The sequence below is a fragment of the Hibiscus syriacus genome, unplaced genomic scaffold, assembly GCF_006381635.1.
Source record: "Hibiscus syriacus cultivar Baekdansim isolate YM2019G1 unplaced genomic scaffold, ASM638163v2 tig00110882_pilon, whole genome shotgun sequence".
In the NCBI taxonomy this organism is placed as follows: domain Eukaryota; kingdom Viridiplantae; phylum Streptophyta; class Magnoliopsida; order Malvales; family Malvaceae; genus Hibiscus; species Hibiscus syriacus.
Window position 1 is genome coordinate 543,535 of NW_024062896.1, and position 22,587 is coordinate 566,121.

General features: G+C 31.9%; 3 protein-coding genes, 1 long non-coding RNA gene and 1 pseudogene across 4 annotated transcripts in view; 1 reads left to right on the forward strand and 4 right to left on the reverse strand.

Annotated features, from left to right (window-relative positions):
- Positions 1-7,587, reverse strand: part of LOC120144165 — a 23,541-nt gene extending 15,954 nt beyond the window's left edge. Inside the window, exons 1-2 of the long non-coding RNA XR_005518016.1 lie at positions 7,475-7,587; positions 5,961-5,963 (exon numbers count right to left, since the gene is read on the reverse strand). This is a non-coding gene — a long non-coding RNA (uncharacterized LOC120144165). The remainder of the gene's footprint in view (positions 1-5,960; positions 5,964-7,474) is intronic.
- Positions 7,401-20,415, forward strand: LOC120144160 (annotated as a pseudogene).
- Positions 10,936-11,518, reverse strand: LOC120144164 (transcription repressor OFP6-like). Its single transcript, XM_039158300.1, has one exon. It carries the CDS (start codon positions 11,516-11,518, stop codon positions 10,955-10,957), a length of 564 nt encoding a protein of 187 aa, XP_039014231.1. The 3' UTR covers positions 10,936-10,954.
- Positions 14,945-15,701, reverse strand: LOC120144163 (NDR1/HIN1-like protein 12). Its single transcript, XM_039158299.1, has one exon. It carries the CDS (start codon positions 15,648-15,650, stop codon positions 15,018-15,020), a length of 633 nt encoding a protein of 210 aa, XP_039014230.1. The 5' UTR covers positions 15,651-15,701; the 3' UTR covers positions 14,945-15,017.
- Positions 20,416-21,093: 678 nt separating the features above from the next.
- Positions 21,094-21,837, reverse strand: LOC120144125 (NDR1/HIN1-like protein 26). The gene has a single exon (XM_039158268.1). The coding sequence runs from the start codon at positions 21,813-21,815 to the stop codon at positions 21,102-21,104; it is 714 nt and encodes a 237-aa protein (XP_039014199.1). The 5' UTR covers positions 21,816-21,837; the 3' UTR covers positions 21,094-21,101.
- Positions 21,838-22,587: the final 750 nt, after the last annotated feature.

Below are 22,587 nucleotides of genomic sequence, written 5' to 3' on the forward strand. Positions count from 1 at the left end.
AGTTCTTTAGGAACCCATATACTCTTAACGATTTTACCATTCAAGGTTCGTTGAGGACCTCTATGATTGTAGTTTCTAAAACTTTTTCTAACAAAGTTGGATTTTGAATTTTCACCTTTTTCAAAATGTTTTGATCCAACTTTATTACAAGAAGCTTTAAGATCATCAATTTCTTTTTGATGATCATCATGAACTTTTGAAAGTAAGTTATGCAAATCATTATTTTTCTTTTCAAAATCATCAATTTTGATTTGCAATTCTTTAATCTTACTTTCAAGCCCATTGTTGGTTTTGGACATGAGACTATTTTCATTTTTTAATTTTGAAACATCATTTTTATATTTTGAAAATAGAGTTTTATAATCCGAAGCCAAACCATTATAATCTTCTAATAACTCATCATAAGATAATTCATCTGAATCAAATGAGTTAGAAGTTACCTGAGAATTTTCCCCGATGGCTATTAGACACAAGTTAGCTACTTCTTGTTCCTCTTCATCGGAACCTTCTTCATCACTCCATGTAGCTACATGAGCCTTGTGTTTCTTCTTGGATTGACCCTTCTTCTTCAATTGAGGGCAATCATATTTGACATGCCCCAGTTTTTTGCATTCGTAGCAAATAATCAGGTTTTTCTCCTTCGATTCAGTTTTGAAGCCTTCATTGCGTTTGAATTTTCTTCCTCGGTTAGGCCTCATCAATTTTCTGAATCGTTTGGCAAATAATGCCATTTCTTCGTTATTTTCATCTTCATCCGAATCACTCTCATCCTTTGTGGATTTGAGAGCAACTCCAATGTTTTTCTTCTTCTCCTTCTCCTTTGGTGTCTCGTCAATCTTATCGAGGTCCACCTCATCTTCAAGCATCATTTCATGAGTGAGGAGGGAATCGATTAGCTCTTCAAGAGTTAAGGATTTTAGGTTTTTAGCCTCGATGATTGTCGTTTTCTTTGATTGTCATGATTTTGGAATAGAGTAAACTAACTTCCTCACAAGCTTTACTTTTGGTATGATCTCTCCATATGATTTGAGACCATTGACAATCGTTGAAAATCTATCCGTCATAGCTTTGATATCTTCATCTGGTTTCATCCTAAAATTTTCATAGCTATGCGTTAGAAGACTAATTTTAGATTCTTTTACCTCGTCGGTGCCTTCATGAGTGACTTGTAGTTTATCCCATATTTCTTTTACGATTTTACAAGATGAAACTCTTTCATATTCATATGGTCCAAGAGCACAAAATATGATATGGATGACTTTGGAGTTGAGTTGGAACATTCTTGTTTCTCCTTCACTCCACAATCTTAGATGAGTGAGAGGCTTGATATATCCGTCTTCTACAACATTCCATGCTCTCATGTCACTAGCTTGAATGAAATACATCATCCTATTTTTCCAATAGGCATAGTTAGCCCCATTGAAGAAAGGAGGCTTGTTGACGGGCATTGAATCGAGATCGGAGTCGAAGTTTGAAGCGGAGGCCATTGATGACTTGATTATTGATGTAACTCTTCCCGAATCGACTCAAGAGGCGATTAAACCTTCAAATGAGTGAGGCTCTGATACCAATTGTTGAGTTAATCGATCGACGAAATTTGCCAGGAGGGGGTGAATTGGCAATTAAAAAATCTGGTGGAAGCTTTTGCAGAAAATTGAAAAGATTTGCACAATGATTTAGAGTGGTTCGACTTTCTCAACCAAAGTCTACGTCCACTACCTTAGCTATCCACACTAAGGATTTTCCAACAAATTCACTCATTTGTTCTTTCTTTTGAGGCCAAAGAGATAACCTTACAACACCCTCAAGAATATACCTAAATTCTTGAGAACACTATTTCTCAAAGAGAAGATTACAAATTTGCAAACTTACAAAGAAATCCTCACAAGGTAGATTGTTTGCACAATTCTAGAACAAAGAAAAGAACACTAAAAATGAATACAATTGAGTACAAGTAGTGTTCTTGAAAGCAAAATGAATATTGAATGAAAAATAGGCTTGAAATGCTCAAACTTGAGGTTTGATGCTTTCTCTTTGATTCTCTTTTGATTCTAGTTGCTTGTTGTTTCTTGTTTCTGATCAATGACTTCTAAGCTTGTTTAAATACACCTTCAAATGATTCTGAACGTTGGGGATGATTAGTGGAGTCAATAGAGCCGTTTAAGTGTGAAAACAATTAATTAAAGCAGTTGGGAGCGTCAGTGCATCGATGCATACCCTAGGTGCATCAGTGTAAAATTCAAATATTTTGACCGTTGGACTCTCAGTGCATCGGTGCACATCGGTGCACTAAGAGTGCATCGATGCATGAAATGCATTCGATGTTTTGAAAAAGCCTGAGTGCATCGATGCATGGTCTTGTGCATCGATGCATCAAATGCATTGAGTGCATCGATGCATAAAATGCATTTGATGTTTGAAAAATTAATTGGTGCATCACCTTGAAAAATTGATTTTAGGCTTGATTTTGGTTCAAAATACTTTGTGAAAAATTGTTTAAAAAATATATTAAGTATAAAACACAATTTTACACTTTTAGTAAAGTTTGAAATTGATCTTGAAAGACTTGGAGTAATAATTTGATATTCGATTAATTAAATCGAATATACTTAGAAAATCATTTATAAAATCTTAAAATTCATTTAACTTAATTTGTTATATCGAAACATAAAAAATGTTTTCAACAAAACATAATTCAACAATTAGTGAGGCCAACGAAGTAGGGCGATTCCCCCCCCCCAAATCACCATTTCCCCCCGAAAAATCACCTTTTTTTAATTATATACGTGTCAGATACTTTTAGAGAAAATATTAGTGATCTAGCACCCTTTGCAGAACGGCGTAGCCCATGCATCGCGCTTTACGCCACGTGTAAAGTCTAGTGCTATTTTCGTAATTTTTTTAAAATTATGACTAATATGTAATTAATTTCTGTTAGGGTGATTTTTGTGTAAAAATTTCAATTTATTTATTTTTTTGTGTGTCCTATAAAAACTTTCTGTATTAAAATCTTTAAATATTCTTTTGCAAATTATTTTATAACTCAACAAATTTTAATTTATTGCATGAAATTGCATAATAAATATAATTTAATATATGAAAACTTTGAGGGCAAGTAATTTAAAATATGAATGATTTTATAAAAGTTTTATAACTAGTATTTCGTTTACAAAATGATGATGATGATAAGAAATATTTTATAACTTAAAAAATTATAAATTTCATATATTTTTAAAAAAATTATTGACTTTTAAAATTAATTGTTTAAAAATAGAAAAATATTAAAAATAAACTTTTCATTACAATTGAAGGATCAAATGAATTATTATTCATTAATTATTATTTTTAATAATAGTTAATAAAGTTTATTCATTTTTAATAAAATTAAAATTTATCATTTATTTTATATTGAATAAAATTAATATTAGATATAATATTTTAAATATATAGGTGATATTTTTTAGTTTTACATTCTTTTTTTTATTGAATTTTGTTACAAGTTTAGAGAGTAACGCGAAAGAAAGGAAAATCTTTAGATTTTCATGTATGTATTTATACTTTTCTTTTAGAAATATTTTATCATATTTTTTCTTAATTAATTTGAATAATAAAAGAATAAATGATTAATTTGAATTACAACTCATATATTTAAAATTCAATAAAAAAATATAATAAAAAAAGAATTAAAAGTGAATAAAATTCAATAAAAAAGAAGAAGGTAAAGCTAAAAATATCACCTATATATTTAAAATATTCTTTTTAATATTAATTTTAAAAAATATAAAATAAATATTAAATTCTAATTTTATTAAAAATGAATAAATATTATTAACTGTTGTTAAAAAAATAATTAATGAATAATAATTCATTTGATCCCTCAATTGTAACTAAAAGTTTATTTTAATATTTTTATATTTTTAAACAATTAATTTTAAAAGTCAATAATTTTTTTAAAAATATATGAAATTCATAATTTTTTAAATTATAAAATATTTTTTATCATCATTATCATCATCATCTTGTAAAAGAAATATTAGTTATAATTTGTTTTATAAAATTATTCATATTTTAAATTAATTACCTTCAAAGTTTTCCTATACTAAATTATATGTATTGTGTAATTTCATGCAAAAATCAAAATTTGTCGAGTTATAAAATAATTTGAAAAAAAAATTAAATATTTTAATTCAAAAAAAATTTCACGCACGAAAAATAAATAAAAAATTGATGTTTTTACAAAAAAAATCATGATAACATAAATTAATTACATATTAGACATCATTTTAAATTTTTTTACAAAACTAACACCTGGTCTTTACACGTAACATAAGACGCGGTGCATGGGCTGTAATTTTCAACATGTGGCACCAAATCAGCGTTAAAATCACTGCTTGAGTCGCGTCTTTTTGTAAAAGATACTAAATTCGTAATATTTTCTCTAACGGTATCTGGCATGTATATAATTAAAAAAATGATGATTTTTTTAGAAAATCGCCACGAAGTAGGGTAGGTACTCATTTTGTCTAATTCAATTGTTGATTATCTAAAATTTAATAAATTGTCCGTTTCAATTTTTAAAAAATTATTATTATTTTTGGGAATACTGAAATTTAATATGACATCAACATAAGTACTTAAATATTCATTGTGAATATAAATATTAAATTATTAAAAAAAATTACCCTTTTATGTTGTATATTTTTTTTAAAAATCGCCGTAACTTCTCATTTACTATCTTATAAAAACTACATATTTATAATAAATAATACTATCAAGTATTCTTAGAAAAAATTGGAAATAAAAATTATATAATCAGACATATACAATATATTTTCACCCATAGTTCTAAATAGGTTGTAAATGAACTTAGCTTAAAAGAACGAGGTCGTATTTGTGTCCGTTTGTTTATTTTTAAATGTATTCATGGTCCAACATATCTGTTTAAAGTTTTAATATTATGATCATATTCATTTAGTTATTTTTATAGGTATTTATGTTCGTTCGTTTAACGTCCGTGAACATGCTCGTTAATATATTCATAAATTGAACAAAGTTAGTGTTAAAAAAATATGGTAAAATTACATCAATGTACTTAAACTCCTTAACCTTCACAATTTAAACTCCAAATTTCACCATGTGCTCAATTTAGTCCTTATTCGCCGATATTTAAAATGTAAAAAAATGGAAATCTCCTCTTTCATGAACCTTCTGCCAGGTTGGCAACTTATCGCTTCGGGGATTGCTCTGCAATAGTCATATACCTCTGCGATGGCTTCCTATCTGTTACTATGAATTATGGGTTGCGTCCCCACCGTTGGATGAATCCCCCGACCGGAACGTTTAAGATATACGTGGATGGAGCTTGCCCATCAACTTCTGCTTCCCCGGCTATTGGAATTCTCCTTCGTGATTGTGCGTCAGGTTATTGATGGTCGTGGCCTTCCTACACCTGGATATCGTCCATCCAATTTAGGAAAGCGTTGGCAATCTATCATGGTGTCCAAATGACGGTGGAAATGGCACTTCTCCAGCAGTTGTAGTAGAGAGCGACTCTATGAATGTCGTCCACCAGTTAGAGAACCCCCAGAGTTCACTAATTCATCCTCCTTGAAGCACACCAACTTCTGGATACATATCCTCATATTTCAGTTCGATTTGTTCGTCGTGAGGCTAATGGTGTGGTTCCTGCCCTTGCAAATTATGTGGCTATGACATCTGCTGCTATTTACTTCGAAACAGCAATTCCTGCCTGTATTGTTGATGCTGTAATTTCTGACACTCTTTACAATTAATGTATACCATTTATTTTTTTAAATGTAAATAAATAAAATAAACGAGTTTGTTGACGAACATAAATGAACGACTCGATAAATGAGATTGTTCATGAACATAAATGAGCGAGTCAATAAACAAACTTGTTCGTAAACATAAACAATTCAATAAACACTATGTTCATTTACACCCTATTATTATATAACAAATGTCATTTAAAAAAAGTTACTAATATTCTCAATCAAAATATAAACTCGTTAATCAAACAAACAAAATTTTATGCACAAATATAAAAAAATCAATAAATATAGTAAAATATAAAAAATACATAAAACATAATACTAAAAGTATAAAAAACACATAAAAATATAAAAAATACAATCAGTAATAAAAAAATATTTTCAATATCATCCATCTCATATATATACATTTCTTTTTAGTTAAGAAACATTTATTAAAAATTAATTAATACAATGAGATATGATCTTGTTACATAATATAAGATTATTTTAGTTTTACATAAATTTAAGATCGTTTGATGAATAAAAGTATATAATTAAATTAATAATAAAAAATGAAAAGATATTTAATGAAAAAAAATAAAAAATTAATTTCGACCATCTATTTTTACTTATCCAACCATTTTAAATCTACATAAAATTTTTAAAAAAAATATTGTGTAATTAGATTGTAACCTAACATCAAATCCAAATTCAAATGAATTCACACACAAATGATACATAAGTTCTTGAAAACCGTGACTCTGTCTGAGTCGGATAATCTGATGAAACAAACAGAACAAAGTAACTGACCTCAGAATCCCAAAAATCAGAATAAAAACAAATAAATAAACCGTCCCCACCAACCACCCACTTGCCCATTAAACAATACCAGGTAATGAAACTGAAAAACAGGGATCCAGCATTTGTACAAAACATTAAGCGTTTAAATACGTTAAATATCCCCATACTATTTCAAAATTTTAATTTTACTTCTTATTCTTTATTTTTATAAAATTGAATTTATATACAACTTTATCTTGATTTCCAGATTAAAATTTATTTTCCTTTATATTTATGATTTTTTTATCAATTTAATTATTAAGAAAATATGAATGTGGATGATTAAAAATTGTATTATTAAATGAATGATAACTATTTATTTAATTAAAAGTTAAGGGTCAAATTGATTAAAAATGATAAATTTAAATATTAAAAAATAATTTTTCCTTTTTATATACTTATCAATTTAACAGTTAATTATAAAATTAAACTAAAGATAAGGGAGAAATCAAGATTTTTGAATAAAATGTAGTATAATAATTTAATTTTTCAAAAAAGTATAAAGACTAGTATATTTTAAAATTTGAAATAGTATAGAGACCTTTAAGAGATTTAAACCAAATTAAGATTAGAAGCAACCTAGTCTACATTCATTGTTTTTTTTTTCAGTCAAACACACTCAAATCCCACGTTTCGCCGAACCCAGTTTTTCTTCTTTCTGAAACGGAAAGTGGTCCCCTCTTTTAGTTTGACCACTTTCCTAGCGATACCTTCACCGCCCTCCATTTACACGTATATAATCCCCTCACCTTCACTCTCTCTTTGCTACAATCAAAATACCAAACCAGGCAAAGATAAAGCAAAAAGTTCCAGTTTTTATCTTCTTTTCTTTTCATTCTTCAGTTCTGTGATTTTCGGACATGGGGTTTGATGATTCAGACAGGGTTACAAGACATGTGAAGATAAGGGAAGTATGGTCGGACAATCTAGAAGCGGAGTTCGATTTGATCAGTCGAGTAATCGATGAGTACCCCCTTTCATTTCCATGGACACTGAATTCCCGGGCATTGTTTTCAGGCCGAAAGTGGATCCGACCCGGCCTTACGGCGCCCAGTTTCGACCTTCCGATCATTACAAGATCCTGAAATCCAACGTTGATGCTTTGAACTTGATCCAAGTGGGTCTCACCCTCACCAATTCTTCGGGTAATCTACCTCACCTGGGGACGGACGACGAGCAGTTCATCTGGGAATTTAACTTCCGCGACTTCGACGTAGAGCGTGACGCTCACGCGTCCGATTCCATCGCCCTCTTGAGGAAGCAAGGGATTGATTTCGAGAAGAACAGGGAGATGGGGATCCACTCGGAACGGTTCGCCGAGTTGATGGTGTCGTCTGGGCTCGTGTGTAATGACTCGGTGAGTTGGGTGACTTTCCACAGCGCGTATGATTTCGGGTACTTGGTTAAAATACTCACGCGCCGCGACTTGCCCGGCGGCTTAGAGGAGTTCTTGAAGGTTCTGAGGGTGTTTTTCGGGAGCAGAGTTTATGATTTGAAGCACATGATGAGATTTTGTCAAAGCTTGTATGGTGGATTGGACCGGGTGGCTCGGACCTTGGATGTGAACCGGGCGGTTGGGAAGTGTCACCAGGCCGGGTCAGATTCCTTGCTGACGTGGCACGCGTTTCAGAAAATGAGGGAGGTGTATTTTGTGAAAGATGGGCCGGAAAAGCATGCGGGTGTATTGTATGGATTGGAAGTTAATTAAAAAAATTGTGTAATCACCTCATAATTTCATTTGATTAATTCGTTAAGTTGATAATTAGTCCTAAAATCGGCTATTCAATGATGCGTTAAATTCTACAAATCGAATAACTCTAAAATTTTAGTAATTACTAAATCAATTTCCAAGTTTGAGTCAAGTCTCTCGACTCTGTATGATATATATATATCACATATGAAAAAATATGAAGAAATATATATATATTGTATATGGTTATAATAAATCATTTAATTTAGAATAAAATAATATCATAATATTATAAATATTTATAATTAGATTTAAAAGACTTGACTCGACTCGAATTTTATAAAATTGACTTGACTTACAAAAAAAAATAAAGTCATGTTTGAATTATAAAATAGAACACATAAACTCTAATAACTCAAAAAATTTAACTGACTCGATAGAAAATTCACTCCTAATCACTAGTGTAGCGATGAATAAATTATGTAGGGCTCCTATATTATTTCTTTCTTTTAAATGGTTATATCAGTACATTTTTCATATAAAATTTAATGAGATACAGGTGATGTTTTTTCACGTGCATCACAACCGATAGATTTTTAGTTCGGTAAGATCAAATAGTCATAAATTTGGTATGCGTAAGAAAATTAAAGCATCACCATCGTACCTAAAAGAAGGTATATTGTCTCTTAAAGAAAATGGCTACGAGGATGAGGTTAGTTGAAAGATGATGAATAAATGCGTAGGGCACCAATTTGAACAAATGCCCTAAAAGAAGGCATAAATTAAGGGCCAAATTGAAGACAGTTAAGATATTAAAGCCAGTCTTCTTAATCAAATTTAGGACTTAATCTTTTTTTTGATAGGAAAATTTAGGACTTAATCAAAAGAAACTAATCTTGGTATGCTCAAATATTAGGTAATTTAATGAACTAAGAACTGAATTGAAAGAAACTAAAAATCAAATGGTCATGTTTGCTATTAATTCACGTTGAAAAGGCCAAATTGAATAACAAACAAATGTAGAGGGACTAAAACATAATTTATACATAAATAAAAATAAAAAAGCTTAATGGTACATGAGGCACTCAAACTTTTCCAAAAAATCAATGTGACCCCTAATTTTTTTTTTGCGCTCAATTTAGCCTTTTTGACCTACATAATCAAATGTTCACCACTACCATGCTATTGCTGACATGATAATTCACGACACTAATGTGAAAATTTATAATGGTTGACGATATGACAGATGAACTAAATTATTTTTTTTAAATTTAAAGGCCTATTTAATTTTTTTAGAAAATATAAAATTTATTCTAAATTTATAATTTAAAATATGAAAGTATTCAAATATAATAAAAATAAACTAAAATATCTAAATAATTAAAATTAAAATATATTATAAAATATTAAAAATATACATATTATGCATAATATATACATGTAACATATAGACGTAAAAACAAAATAATCATATTCATATAGACAAAATTAAAGTAACGTTTTAATTTACTAAATAATCATATACTTTTATATCATACATGTATGAACTAAATAATCATATGCATGCATCAATATACTTTTAATTTCATATATATATCAACCATCACTAAAGATTACATACACTTTTATATCATACATGTAAACATACTAAACATGATTTCATTATCATACAATCATATCAATAACACTTACAAAAAATATTCTTATTAGATTATTTTGATACTTACGAATTTTGTATCTAAATATAATTAAGTAACGTTACAAGTTACAAGTTGTTTGCATCAATACACACATCTAATCATATTTTAAACCGTCAACCCAATATAGTTAAGCACGTGTCATGTACTAATTAAAAAATGTCAACATCATTATATTTTTTTGCTTATTTACTTACTTAAGAAATATACATCAATTAATTTTTTTTTATTTTTTAAGAAGGTTCAATTTTAAAATTAATAAGTACGTAAAAGGTATTTAAACTAAAATATTTAAATTAATCAACTACAAGTTCAACATTTTAGATCAAAATATTTATTTTTTAAAATGTAGAAAGATTAAAAGGATCCTTTTATAATAGAAAGATAAAAGATGAACTTTTTATATAATATATATATACTTCTAGTGTATGTTTAATCCAATTTCTAATATATAAAAATTTAGGTCAAACTCTACAAAATATCCATGCATCGTGTGTTTTTACTTTATTATAATTTAATTATTTCCAATCATTTTCAGTGCTAAACTTAACCCTTTTTTCTTGAAATTTTTCTTACACATGACTAAATTGAGGAAAAACATATAATATTAATCTAATTATAAAAAAACATTTTATATGTCACGTTAATGTAATATTTTAAAACAATAAATCACGTAATTCATAGAAAACAAAGGTTAATCATAGTCAGTAAATATAAAAAAAGTACAAATTTTTTAAAATAGATATTATCAAATAATTATCCCACGTTATTTTTTTTAAAAATTACACATTTTCGAGATATTAAAACTAATCAATGCGACTAAATTTGCACAAAAACGTATAAACCACAAGCGTAAGATGATTTACCAAATAACAATTACGTGCGCAGAGCAGTTTTGACTTCGTCTATATACCAAGCAGGGCAGCTTCTTCCCACGTGCGAATTGAATGTATTCACATGCCGCGATCTCTGTCTAGCTCTCCACCATGAACCAAGCATGGTTCCTGATCCGCCACGGTAACAATCCGGTCCCGGATCTCTGTGAAAGCCTCGACGATAAGACGGTGGTGACACCGAGAATTCAGTTCCAAGAAGCACCGAAGCAGCTCCTGGAGATCATCTTCGGAGTAGATTCGTTTCTCCACGATCATTTGAAGCATGGAATGTCGAAAATCATTGTACGGGTCGTTGGAATCCTTCACCACGGCGATGCTGTCGACGATTTTATAGCAGTGGCGGGCGAGGTTTGGTTTGGGAAACGTTTGGAGATCGGGTAAATCGGAATCGGAGTTGAGATGATCGGTGATGGACGATGATGATATGGTGTCGATGTTGTTGAAAGAGAAGGAAGTGGATGTGAGATCATCGTCTTCGATCGGGGCGTTTGATGGATTTCGGGGCGGTTTTGGGGTTTTGGGTTTTGGTTCGTAAGCGTCGGAAAGCTTGGGTCTGCTACACCCCCAGCCTGCATTGAGTATGAACAGGGTTTTCCATATCTTTTTCTTGTTGGAAGACATTAGAGAGGAGGGAGAAGAAGATTATAAATTTAGTATAACTGAATTGGCAATGATTTAGATTTGTATTGTCTACCAGTTCTTTTTCAACGTTTTTTAGCCTGAATCCTGATAGCTACTCCTACTCCCGACTTTTGTTTAAATTTATTTTTAAAAATATATTTTAATTACGGATCAAGTTCGTAAATGATCCTTTAATCAATGATGTTTTGTTGAGTTTTTCGATATTATTTGTTGAGTTCTCAATATATTTTTGAAAGAGTGAGTCTTCTAATAATTAAAAGTTACAAAATTGTCACTCGATTATTTATATGTTTCAAACTTATCTTTTTTTAAATTAAAATTTAATGATCGTTTGAGTTAGACGTTAACATGTTGATTGAAATATGATAAATTTATATCTCGAAACTGTTTGAATTATATTTTACGAATTGATTCTCTATTTACAAACTATCAAATCAAAGCTTGAAATATAAAATCGTCGAACTAGAACTTAAAAGCAACGATGGTACTTAAAAACTCTTGAAGTTGGGCTATGGAAGGTACTTAATCCTACTTTTTTCCTCAGTACTTTCGTATGTTTAATTTTGTCAGCTCAACTGCTAAGAAACCACAAATTTACTCTATGTTATTTTAAAATCCTCAAAATCCATTAGGTAACTTCAATAAATAAATAGACGTTGTTTTCTTTTAAGGTCTTGGGTTTAAGTAGTTGTGTTAGTATGGTGTGTGTACGTTGTCAATAGTCAAGAAAGACTATGGATATATATTACATTGTAATCACCATAGATTATTTTAAAAAGGAAAAACAAATCCTCTAGATGGCCTCAATGAAATAAGAAAATATTATTTTTTCTTAAAGATTTCGGATTTAAGTAATTTTGTACATAAGAATTATAAGTTTATATCTAAATAAGAAAAAATTTACTTGGCAACCTCTATTACTCTCTCCTTGATATCGTTCTCCCTTTGTTATGCACTCATCAGTGCAGGCTTTGATGTTCAAGCATTGCTGCAAAAGGTAAACAAAATCCATATGTATATATGCATGTGTTGCAAATTTCCTTTAATGTTTCATTTCATAACTTGTGATGATGAAAGGGTTTAGAGGACAAACCGTTAGCGGGGATTTTTCAGGTGGGAATCTCGACCGATGAGATCGGAGGGAGAGCGGGGATTTGCTTTGGCATATGCTTCACACAAAGCTGATTCTCCTACAAGGTTTCCTTCAATTGTGTCTCTCACCCCCATTGTTGAGAGCTGGGTAGAAAAGAAGGTTGAAAAAATGAGGGTGAGAGCATATGTCTGCAATGACCACGATACCCTTAATGACCACAATAACACTCAATATGTCTACAATCACGACAACGTGATGTAATTGAAAGCGTGACTATAATCGTAATTTAAATATCTGAACTGTGCACTTCCAAATTCAATGCCCATGTCTCGTCATATGTTTAGTGTGCAATTAAAATATTTCCAGTAGCTTAAGTGTGAAGATTAAGGAGGCATTGAAGGATCCAAAGTTAAATACCAGATTGGTTTTACCATAAATGATTATATAGACATTTTCAAAATTCAACCAAAATGACACTTCATTTGAGATGGAAATACAACTGATGCTGTATTTAACACAGTCAAAAACAGCAATAAAAGCAAACTAGAGTGCAGCACAAAATGAAGTATTATTGCATGTACATGCACCTGATGGGAGAAAAAGATGGTTAAACTGTATTAATTTTCCATCAAGCACAAATACTAAATAACAAATCAATGATATATCATATGGTTACATCATATTTTCACACCAATTCTAATATTCATCATCATTGAGAAGCCTACCCAATTCCCTCAATTACTCGAGTAAGCTGTTTCAAGTTTGTTTTGATGTGATCAGAAGCTATAAAAGAGAAAGAAACTCATCATTCTTTCTACCTTTCTGATTTCACCTTTCAATCAAATTTCCCAGTAAAAAGATATAAAGATGGTTGATGGTGAAAAGTAACTGCATATGACATTAGGAGATTCAGTAGAAAAAATAACATGACATTGACTCAAACAAATGCTACAGGACAAAAATCGACTTGTGATCAGATTGCATTGCTACAGGACAAAAATCGACTTGTGATCAGATTGCATTGTCATGTCATAATCTGTGGTACATGCAATGCAGTTCATGCTTCCATTTTATACAAAAATCAATTAATTTTGGGTTTAATTACTTTTTGATGATCCTCATTCTCATGTTTTGTTTTTATTTTTCATTTATAGTTAACACAGTACTATGTCATTACCGTCTGTTTTGGTGTCAGTGTACACTGTGACAGATGTGTGGATAAGCTTTTGCAAGATGGCAATATGAGGATAAAAAATATTTCTAATAAACTTTGAGATTCTGTTTCATATAAGAAAAAACATAAGTTTATGGATGAAAATTGTTTACATTTTAATCTTAGTTTATCCAAATCCAACTTTATAATACATCTTATTATTATAGTATCATCCCATTGGCCTTATTATTCTTGAAAGATTACGTCAAGTTAGTTAGATGTGACAATCGCTTAGATTTTGGCGGATACCCTTTGATTTATGCTTGGGTGTTTTAAAACTATTTTTTTTTAGATTTTAGTCATTTGCTAGTTTATTGGTAGATTAGCCACTTAAAAAGTATTTTTGTAGGGGAGAGAGTTGATCACGAAGGATGAAGAAAACAATATAGAGGCCGTGAAGATTTTTTTTCCAGTCTCGATTAGGAGTATTCGTAATAACTTATGATTATGTTCCGATAAGTCATGTGAACTTGACAAATGATCTTGTTTATGTATTATACTTGACTAAGAAGCCTGTCCCCGAAGGATAAGGCATATTGGAGGCTCCCTTAAGCGAAAGGAAATGTTTGGAGATCTTGACTGACTTATAGAATACTTATAGTTTCAACAAGTCCAATCTGACTGAAATTTAAAAGTTTTCGGAGATCCTCTTTGTAAGTATAGCAAAACTCTAAAAATTTAGTTGACAAACCCAAGACCCGATCTAAAATATATCATAAACAATCAATTTGTTAAAGATTACTTATGGCCTAACAAGAATAGTGAGGACTAGTTCCAACCATACCTAACCACAATAATTCCGAAGCGGCTATGTAAGCAGGTGAAGTAATAATGCATTAATTGCGTATAACATGGCATTGCCAAATCGTTACAGCTTCAAGAACATTGCTGGGACCAGGAATTGGTCTTTAGCCATTGAATGGAGTATCCCAAGAATGAACAAAGTTTCTCAACTCAACTAAATGAGTTTACCGAATATTTACTCTTTAAATTAACCTTAGAGAACGTGAATCGAATTACTCAATCCTTTGTTCCCATGGAACAGGACCCAAAAACTGTACTCGTACTCTCATCGAAATCAAAGTTTAATTTGAAGGAAGTTGCAGAAGCAAGAAGATTAAACATGATAGATATATATATATATAAGTCATAACAATTAAGGAAAAGATAAACTAGTCAAGAGAAATATCGACACTGCAACTTTGAACAAGCTGATACTTCATGGCTAGACCTACTTGGATGGCCTTAGTTCGATCACTAAATGAAATGTAAGCTGGACAATTGACGTTCATTTGATATCGACCTGAAATCCAAGTCCCAACCTTCCATTTCAATTCCCCGAACACTTTGACGTTGAGCAGCACCATACCGGCATTCATGTCCTGGTTCAGACCTACCTCGAGAAATTTAGCCACCGGCACGGCATTGCCTAACAAAAATGGGGACCAAACAGTGACGTCCTCATGGCCCTGGTAGGTTCTCGGGATCAGCGTCGGTAGAGTTATCTGCTGGTTACGGTACGATGCCAAGACATCAAGTCTTTGGTAGTAAATGCCGATCCTGTCGTTGGGGTTCCTCGAGGCTAAGGTGATCTGCATGTTTGAAGTGAGGTAGTTGGGGGGTGTGAGGTTGAAAGCATAGATGGTTACATCTTGGAGGATGAAATGGGGCTTGGCAGGGTGGAGGATTGCCCATACAAGGAAAATGACTATGGCTAAGACGATTAAGAACCCGAGAATGGCTAATGATACGCGCTTCGCGAGCTCACGGTTGTCGTCGTGGCGGCCGCAGTCCTTGGAACCCATGATGGAGATGAGAAGATCTGAGGAACGGTTTTGGAAGGAGAGGAAGAATGGAAGTAAGATGAGAGTGATATATAGAGAGGTGTGTGTGTGTAAGATTGGGGTATTAATTTAACGTGCAAGCAAATATATTTGTTGTGTATGATTGGGAGTTGAAGAGTAAGAGGCGAGATGGGCGGTGCAAAATGAGTGTATGCTTAGTGAGACCTTATCTTGGTGGGTGCATCCTCCTTTTACTTCAAGGCAATTGTCGCATTTGGAGTTGGACTGGACCCACCAAGAATTCAACTCTCTTGGAAACCAAAATATGAAAATGGAATGTTTAATTTTACATTTGTGCAATGATGCATTTTACATACAATCCTAAGATTGGGTTAAATGTGATACTATTTTTAAAATTTTCAAAGTAAAAACAAATTTATGAAATTATGAATCGTATCAAATCAAATATTTAAATATTAAATTTAATTTTTGTAACCTCGCCGATGGTGACGAACATACTATAATTGGAATAAAAAATGATTTCGTATAATGAGATTTAGAAATCATTTCTGATTTTGAACGACGTCATACAAAAATAAAGTGACGACCAATTAGTGAGAGTTAGACAATGAAAATATTGACTGGTGATGATTTATTTGACGATAACATATAGACGACCAATTAGTGAGAGTCTGACAATGAAAAGATTGACTGTTGATGACTGATTTGACGATAACATATAAAATTTAATGGTTGTTTAGAGTTAATGTCGTTGGAGATTTTGGATAATTTAAAAATTTTAGATTTTTTTCTTAAAGATTAATGATTATAATTTTTAAAATTTAAATAAATTTAAAAAAAAATCATTTTATGTGTCAAAACACATATTAGATAATAATTTTTTTAATAATAATTAAAGGTTAAAACATAAAGTTTATATTTAATATAAATTAATTGACTTAATTTTTAAATAAAAATTGAATAATTATAATAAATTAAGTAAAAATATACATAAACTAAAGTTTGTTATTGAAATAATTAAAATGTGATCAATAAAATTACACAAACATAATAAAAATATTAAAATACATAAAAATATTTTTTTATTAATTTAGGATGATTACAATATATAATATATGTTCTAAAGATTCTCGAACATTTGATAACGAAAATTCAAATACCCTTGGAGTTTATGTTGCTCAAACTTGTAACTTTTAAGAATAACAACTATCTTTTTAACTAGTGAGATAACTTAGTATTATAATTTCACTTAATTATTTTACTCACTAATTTCATCTAACATATCAGTCGAGTCGATCCAATTTGTTCTTATCTATAGATAACGCAAGAGAGAACTTATGACTTCGCGAATGGAGAGGGATTTGAACCCTCGGTATTCCTATTAATATTTCAGTTTTCAAGACTGACTTTTTCAACAGCTCAGACATCCATCCCTTTTGCGCTTCGCCCGCCTTATCTATCCGCGTGCTGGCAGGTAGGGGCTTATCTATGTGATTACATTACGAGCTATTCGTAGACGTTATATACTATTAAGTTTCGTACGCATGTAATGCATTGTATGTCCCATAATAGGTCCCATTCTTCTACTCTTTCTGGGGAGTCGATGACTATTCATGGCGATTACCTTGACATCGAAGAAGAGTTCGACCCAATGCATTATTTCTGTTCTAGTTGATCCTGATTCGACATTAGAAGTATATTGATTTTTCACCAATTATTGAATACGTTTTAACCGAAAGAAGTTCTTGAGCAATTCATGCCTTTATGTTTTTTATGACTAGAAATTGTTTCTTGATTGTCATTTCAAATTGTTCTCTGGACTTTTATCAATATGAGGTGATCGTAACACAGTTTATAAGACTCGTGATTCAGGCAATCCAATCTTCCGTGAGTAAGGCATAAGCCCCCAAAAAAGATTTTCCATAAATGGTTGATCAAAAGATCGAATCACTAGTCGTGTCTTGGTAGTCGTTACTTTTGGTGGTCTTTCTTTTTGGATGACTCCTCTTCCTGTACTATTGATTAAAAAAAGCATCCAACAACACCACGCCAGTAGAAAGAGTTAAACTACTAAGCTAAGCTGCTGTTGGGGAACTTGGTCGTTAACCAACGGCGCTAACCAAAACCTCTTTGGTCTTGACCCACGGTTTAATTGATTCATATAATAAATTTATGTGTATTTATTTATTTATAGTGCACATTTTATCTTTTACATGCAAAATAATGGTTAAACCAAATATCAACTCACGATTTATTTATCTTTATATAAATATCGATCTTCTCGTTGGAGTTCCTTGAGGCGAAGGTGATCTGCATGTTTGAAGTTGAAAATGACTATGGCAGGGTGAAATAAAATGACTATGTCATTGGGGTGTGAGGTTGAAAGTATAGATGGTTACATCTTGAAGGATGAAATGGGGCTTGGCAGGGTGGAGGATTTGCCCATACAAGGAAAATGACTATGGCTAAGATGGTTAAGAATCCGAGAATGACTAACGATACGTGCTTCACTAACTCTTAGTTGTCGTCGTGGTCGTGCCGACCGCAGTACCTGAAACCCATGTTGGAGATGAGAAGATTTAAAGAAGGGTTTCGGAAGGAGAAGAAAAATGAAAGTTAGATGAGAGTGATATGTAGAGAGATGTGTGTTAAGCTTGGGTGCATGGATACTAATTTAATGTGCAAGCAAATATTTTTTTCTTGTGTTATGAGCAGTGGTGGATACATGCACGTCTTTATCATGAAATTTAATTTTTTTTCATTATTTATTTATTTTATTTATTGTGTCCACCTAAAAATTTTATTGGTGTCCATCTATATAAAAATTATATATATATATATATATATATATATATATATATATATATAACAACACTCACCTTTAAAAGTATTTCTAAAACTATAAGCAATTATGATTGAAAATTGAAGTTGAAGAATCTAAGGGGAGATGGGTGGTGCAAAATGAGTGTTGTTGAAAACTTCGACCAGTCCAACTCATCCACTATAAAGCATATAGGATATATCACTAATACTACAATAACTTTTTGATGTTGGTTAGCTTTTAATTCTATAAATTCTTAGTGCACAACAATATTTAGGCGGCTGGACCGATCATATATTATTTAAGTGGCAAAGCCGACCATATATTAATCAGACGGTATAACCAATAATATATCAATCAGGCGGCGGAACCGACCATATAATAAAATTAACACAAGTGCACTATGAACTTAAAACAAATCAAGGCTTAATTAGAAACTTAATAAAAGGTAACACTTTTTATTGATACAAAATACAATTACAAAACTATACACTTACTCCACTACTTTTCTCTTCTCTACCTTTTGGCACCTTTTTCCTTCATTTTTACTCTTACTACAATGGTAAAACTCAATCATATTTATAGACTAGTGACTATGGATTGTTGACACATGTCAATATCTTAACTATTTAATAGTACAAATATCTAGATTCTTTTAATAAATAATTATAGATATAATATTAAATATTGCAAATATTTAAATTATTTTATAGATACTTTTACACATACATTCTTTTCATATTATTCTAAAATATTCTTAATATATATATATATATATATATATATATATATTAAATGATACATATAGATTTCCTTAGAATTTGCATTGAATTTTTAACAAGTGGCTATGTTTATTGAGACCTTATCTTGGTGGGTGCATACTCCTTTTACTTCAAGGCAATTGTCGCATTTGGACCTACCAAGATTTCAACTCCCTTGAAACACAAATATGAATATGGGATGCTTAATTTTACCTTTGAGCAATGATGCATTTTACATACAATCTTAAGATTAGGTTAAAGAAAACATTTCCAAGGCATATTATTTCTAAATATAAGTCACATATTTTATATGTAGAGTGCATTGCAAGTGAATTATGTTAAATAAGTTTAAAATATGACCTCATATGATATGTTTCTATGACAAATACCAATAATTTATTTGATAAGATTAATACCTCAACAAAATATTTGAGATAAGTAATATAGTGTATATTTTTTAATAGTCTGGAATTATTATAACATAATATTTATTTAGAATTCTTTTAATATGTTGACAATATACATATATTCTACAAGCATAACTGTTCGAATTCAGAATCTCTAAAAAAATATAAAAAAAAAATTACCATTAAAATCACTTGATAAGTTCAATCCAATATACCTTCTGATCAAAGACATTCATCCCGTAAAGTATGAAAATGGATGCAACTAGGGATGGGCATGGGACCCGAACCCGACGGTTCCAATCCGATCCGATCGGGTCGGTTTTTATTTTTAGGTTCGGGTCGGGTCGAGTTTAGGGTAAAAAATACCCGACTTGAAAAAAAAATATAATTTTACCTTATATATTTAAGAATAAATACAATAATATCCTTTTATATATTATCTTTTTCAATTAAGTCACTGATTTTATTGAATAAAAATATTTTTTTATTATTTCGGGTCGAATCGTATTTTTAAATTATATATCGAATTAGATTCACATCGGGTCGAGTGGACCAAAAATCTGACTCAACCCGACTCATACACCGCGCTTAATTTTATCGCATTGTGGAAAAGAGCAATGAAAACGTGTTGGCATTATTGAAACAAAACATCATGTTACTACTTACTGACCATTCTTCGCGAAATTAGTGTAGAGGTTTAAACACAAAGTTCATGTTAATATAAATTAAATGAATTAATTTTAAATAAATTAAATTAATAAATCAATAAATTAAAATCACCAAAATATTTTAATAATGTGTTGATTTTTTTCTTTTTGGCTGTATAAGATGTAAGAAAAAATATTTTCAACTAAATTGTTTATTATAATATTTAAAAAAACGTCTGAATCACCTGATAAAATTTAGAAATCAGGTGGAATGTAATGTTTTCTCGAGGTTTTATGCATATACAAATACAAATATGGCTTCAGAAGTCACCATGTAATTTGGATGACTTTCACCAAATACTATATAATAAATATTCTAATTGAAGAAATTATTTTTTTCGTTAACAAATATTCAAATTGAAGAAATGAATTTTTTTATCTAATATAATAAAAAAAATTCAATATATTACTCAAACAGTTTTACCTATTAAATTTTTTATTAAAAAAATAAAATGTAAAACGATAAAGTTATACAAACATAATATAAATATTTTTTTCATGTAATACATAAAATGAGATACTAAATAAACGATTTTTAAAAATAAATTCATAACAATTAAAACACATAAAAATATGATGTGTGACACCATGATAAATTATGTAAAAAGATAAAATGAAGCAATGGATAATATAAACATAACACTTAAAAAAGTAATCTTTAAATTAAAATAGCATACGGGACAACACTTTCGTATCGTAATATTCAAAGCAGGTAAGAAGCTAGATTGAACTTAAAAAAAAAAACTTACGGTAAATCAACCAACGGTGCATCTTTTAGGTCCACCGGTCATCTTCCCCGACGAACCAGTCAACGTTACGTCATCACACCAAAACCTAAGCAACCTTCGCCTTCCTCTCCACCCTCCGTACTGAAACGCCACGTCTGCCACCACCTTGACGTTGAAACTGACCCGGTCGCGACTCCTCTCCCCATTCATTGCGTCCACCACCCTCCCGTCCACGAAAGAATCCACAACGGAATAACTCGCGTCTAACGTCCTCACGTCTCTCGTGCCCTGCGAGAACGGACCGATCCTCGTCTCGGCCAAGTAGTAGTCGCCGTGGAAAATCGACGAGATGACGTCGCCGTAGGTGATGGACAGTTTTTTATTGGGATTTGAGGCACGGAACTGTGCGCTCCACGTTGCGCTCACGCGCTGGTTCGAGGCGTTGAAGTTGGAGAGGGAGAGGGATTGGACCGAGAAGTCAGGGAGGTGGGGGCGGAGGACGAGCCAGAATATGAGGAGTATGATGCCGAAGATGAATAAGAGGAAGGCCAGGGCGATGAAAAAGCGGCGGAAGAAGGTTTGGCGTCGGTATTGAGGCGGCGGCGGCTCTGGGTAGTAAGGGTATGGGTTGGAATTAACGTACGGGTAGGTAGTAGCGGAGGTAGTCGTATGTGGTGGCGGAGCGCAGCCATTAGCGTTGTGTACTGGGTAGCCTGTAACTGGTGTGGAAGACTGTTGCATTTTGATAATTTTATATATATAAATAAAAATAAAATTATATTGGTGGGGTTAATGGGTTTTAATAAGAAATTATTTGATTGAGATTGCGTGATTACCACGAGAGTGGGAACTGAAAGAGATGAACTTTAGGTAAACCAAAACGCTAAGATTTCACCAAGTGGCGTAGAAAGTATAAATTCTTGCTGATGTCAACGTCTTTCAAATTAAAAAAAAAATAATGTTAAAAATATGATTCTAATTGGGTGAATTCACGAGATAATGTTCTCGATTTTTTTTTTCACGATATGGTGCACATCCCAGATTAATTGCTGGAATGGGGTGAATTATACAGTGGTCTTGGAGGTCGCCATGCAATCCAGGCGATCTTGTAGGACGCCATGCAATCCAGGCGACATACGGGAACATACGAGCCAATGGTTCTCCCCATGCATACGAGCCATACGAGCCAATGGTTCTCCCCATGCATACGAGCCATACTCCCCATGCATACGAGCCATACGAGCCAATGGTTCTCCCCATGCATACGAGCCATACGAGCGTTCTCCCCATGCGAGGTGGCCAAACGGGGTGACATACGGAGTGACATACGAGCCATACGAGCCAATGGTTCTCCCCATGCATACGAGCCATACGAGCCAATGGTTCTCCCCATGCATACGAGCCATACGAGCGTTCTCCCCATGCGAGCCATACGAGCGTTCTCCCCATGCGAGGTGGCCATGCAGTGGAATAGAGAGGTCGCCATGCAGCCTAGGCGACCTTGTAGGTCGCC

Coding starts and splice junctions, on each gene's coding strand:
- LOC120144164 (XM_039158300.1), bottom strand. CDS start 11,518: ATGTCTTCCAACAAGAAAAAGATATGGAAAACCCTGTTCATACTCAAT.
- LOC120144163 (XM_039158299.1), bottom strand. CDS start 15,650: ATGGGTTCCAAGGACTGCGGCCGCCACGACGACAACCGTGAGCTCGCG.
- LOC120144125 (XM_039158268.1), bottom strand. CDS start 21,815: ATGCAACAGTCTTCCACACCAGTTACAGGCTACCCAGTACACAACGCT.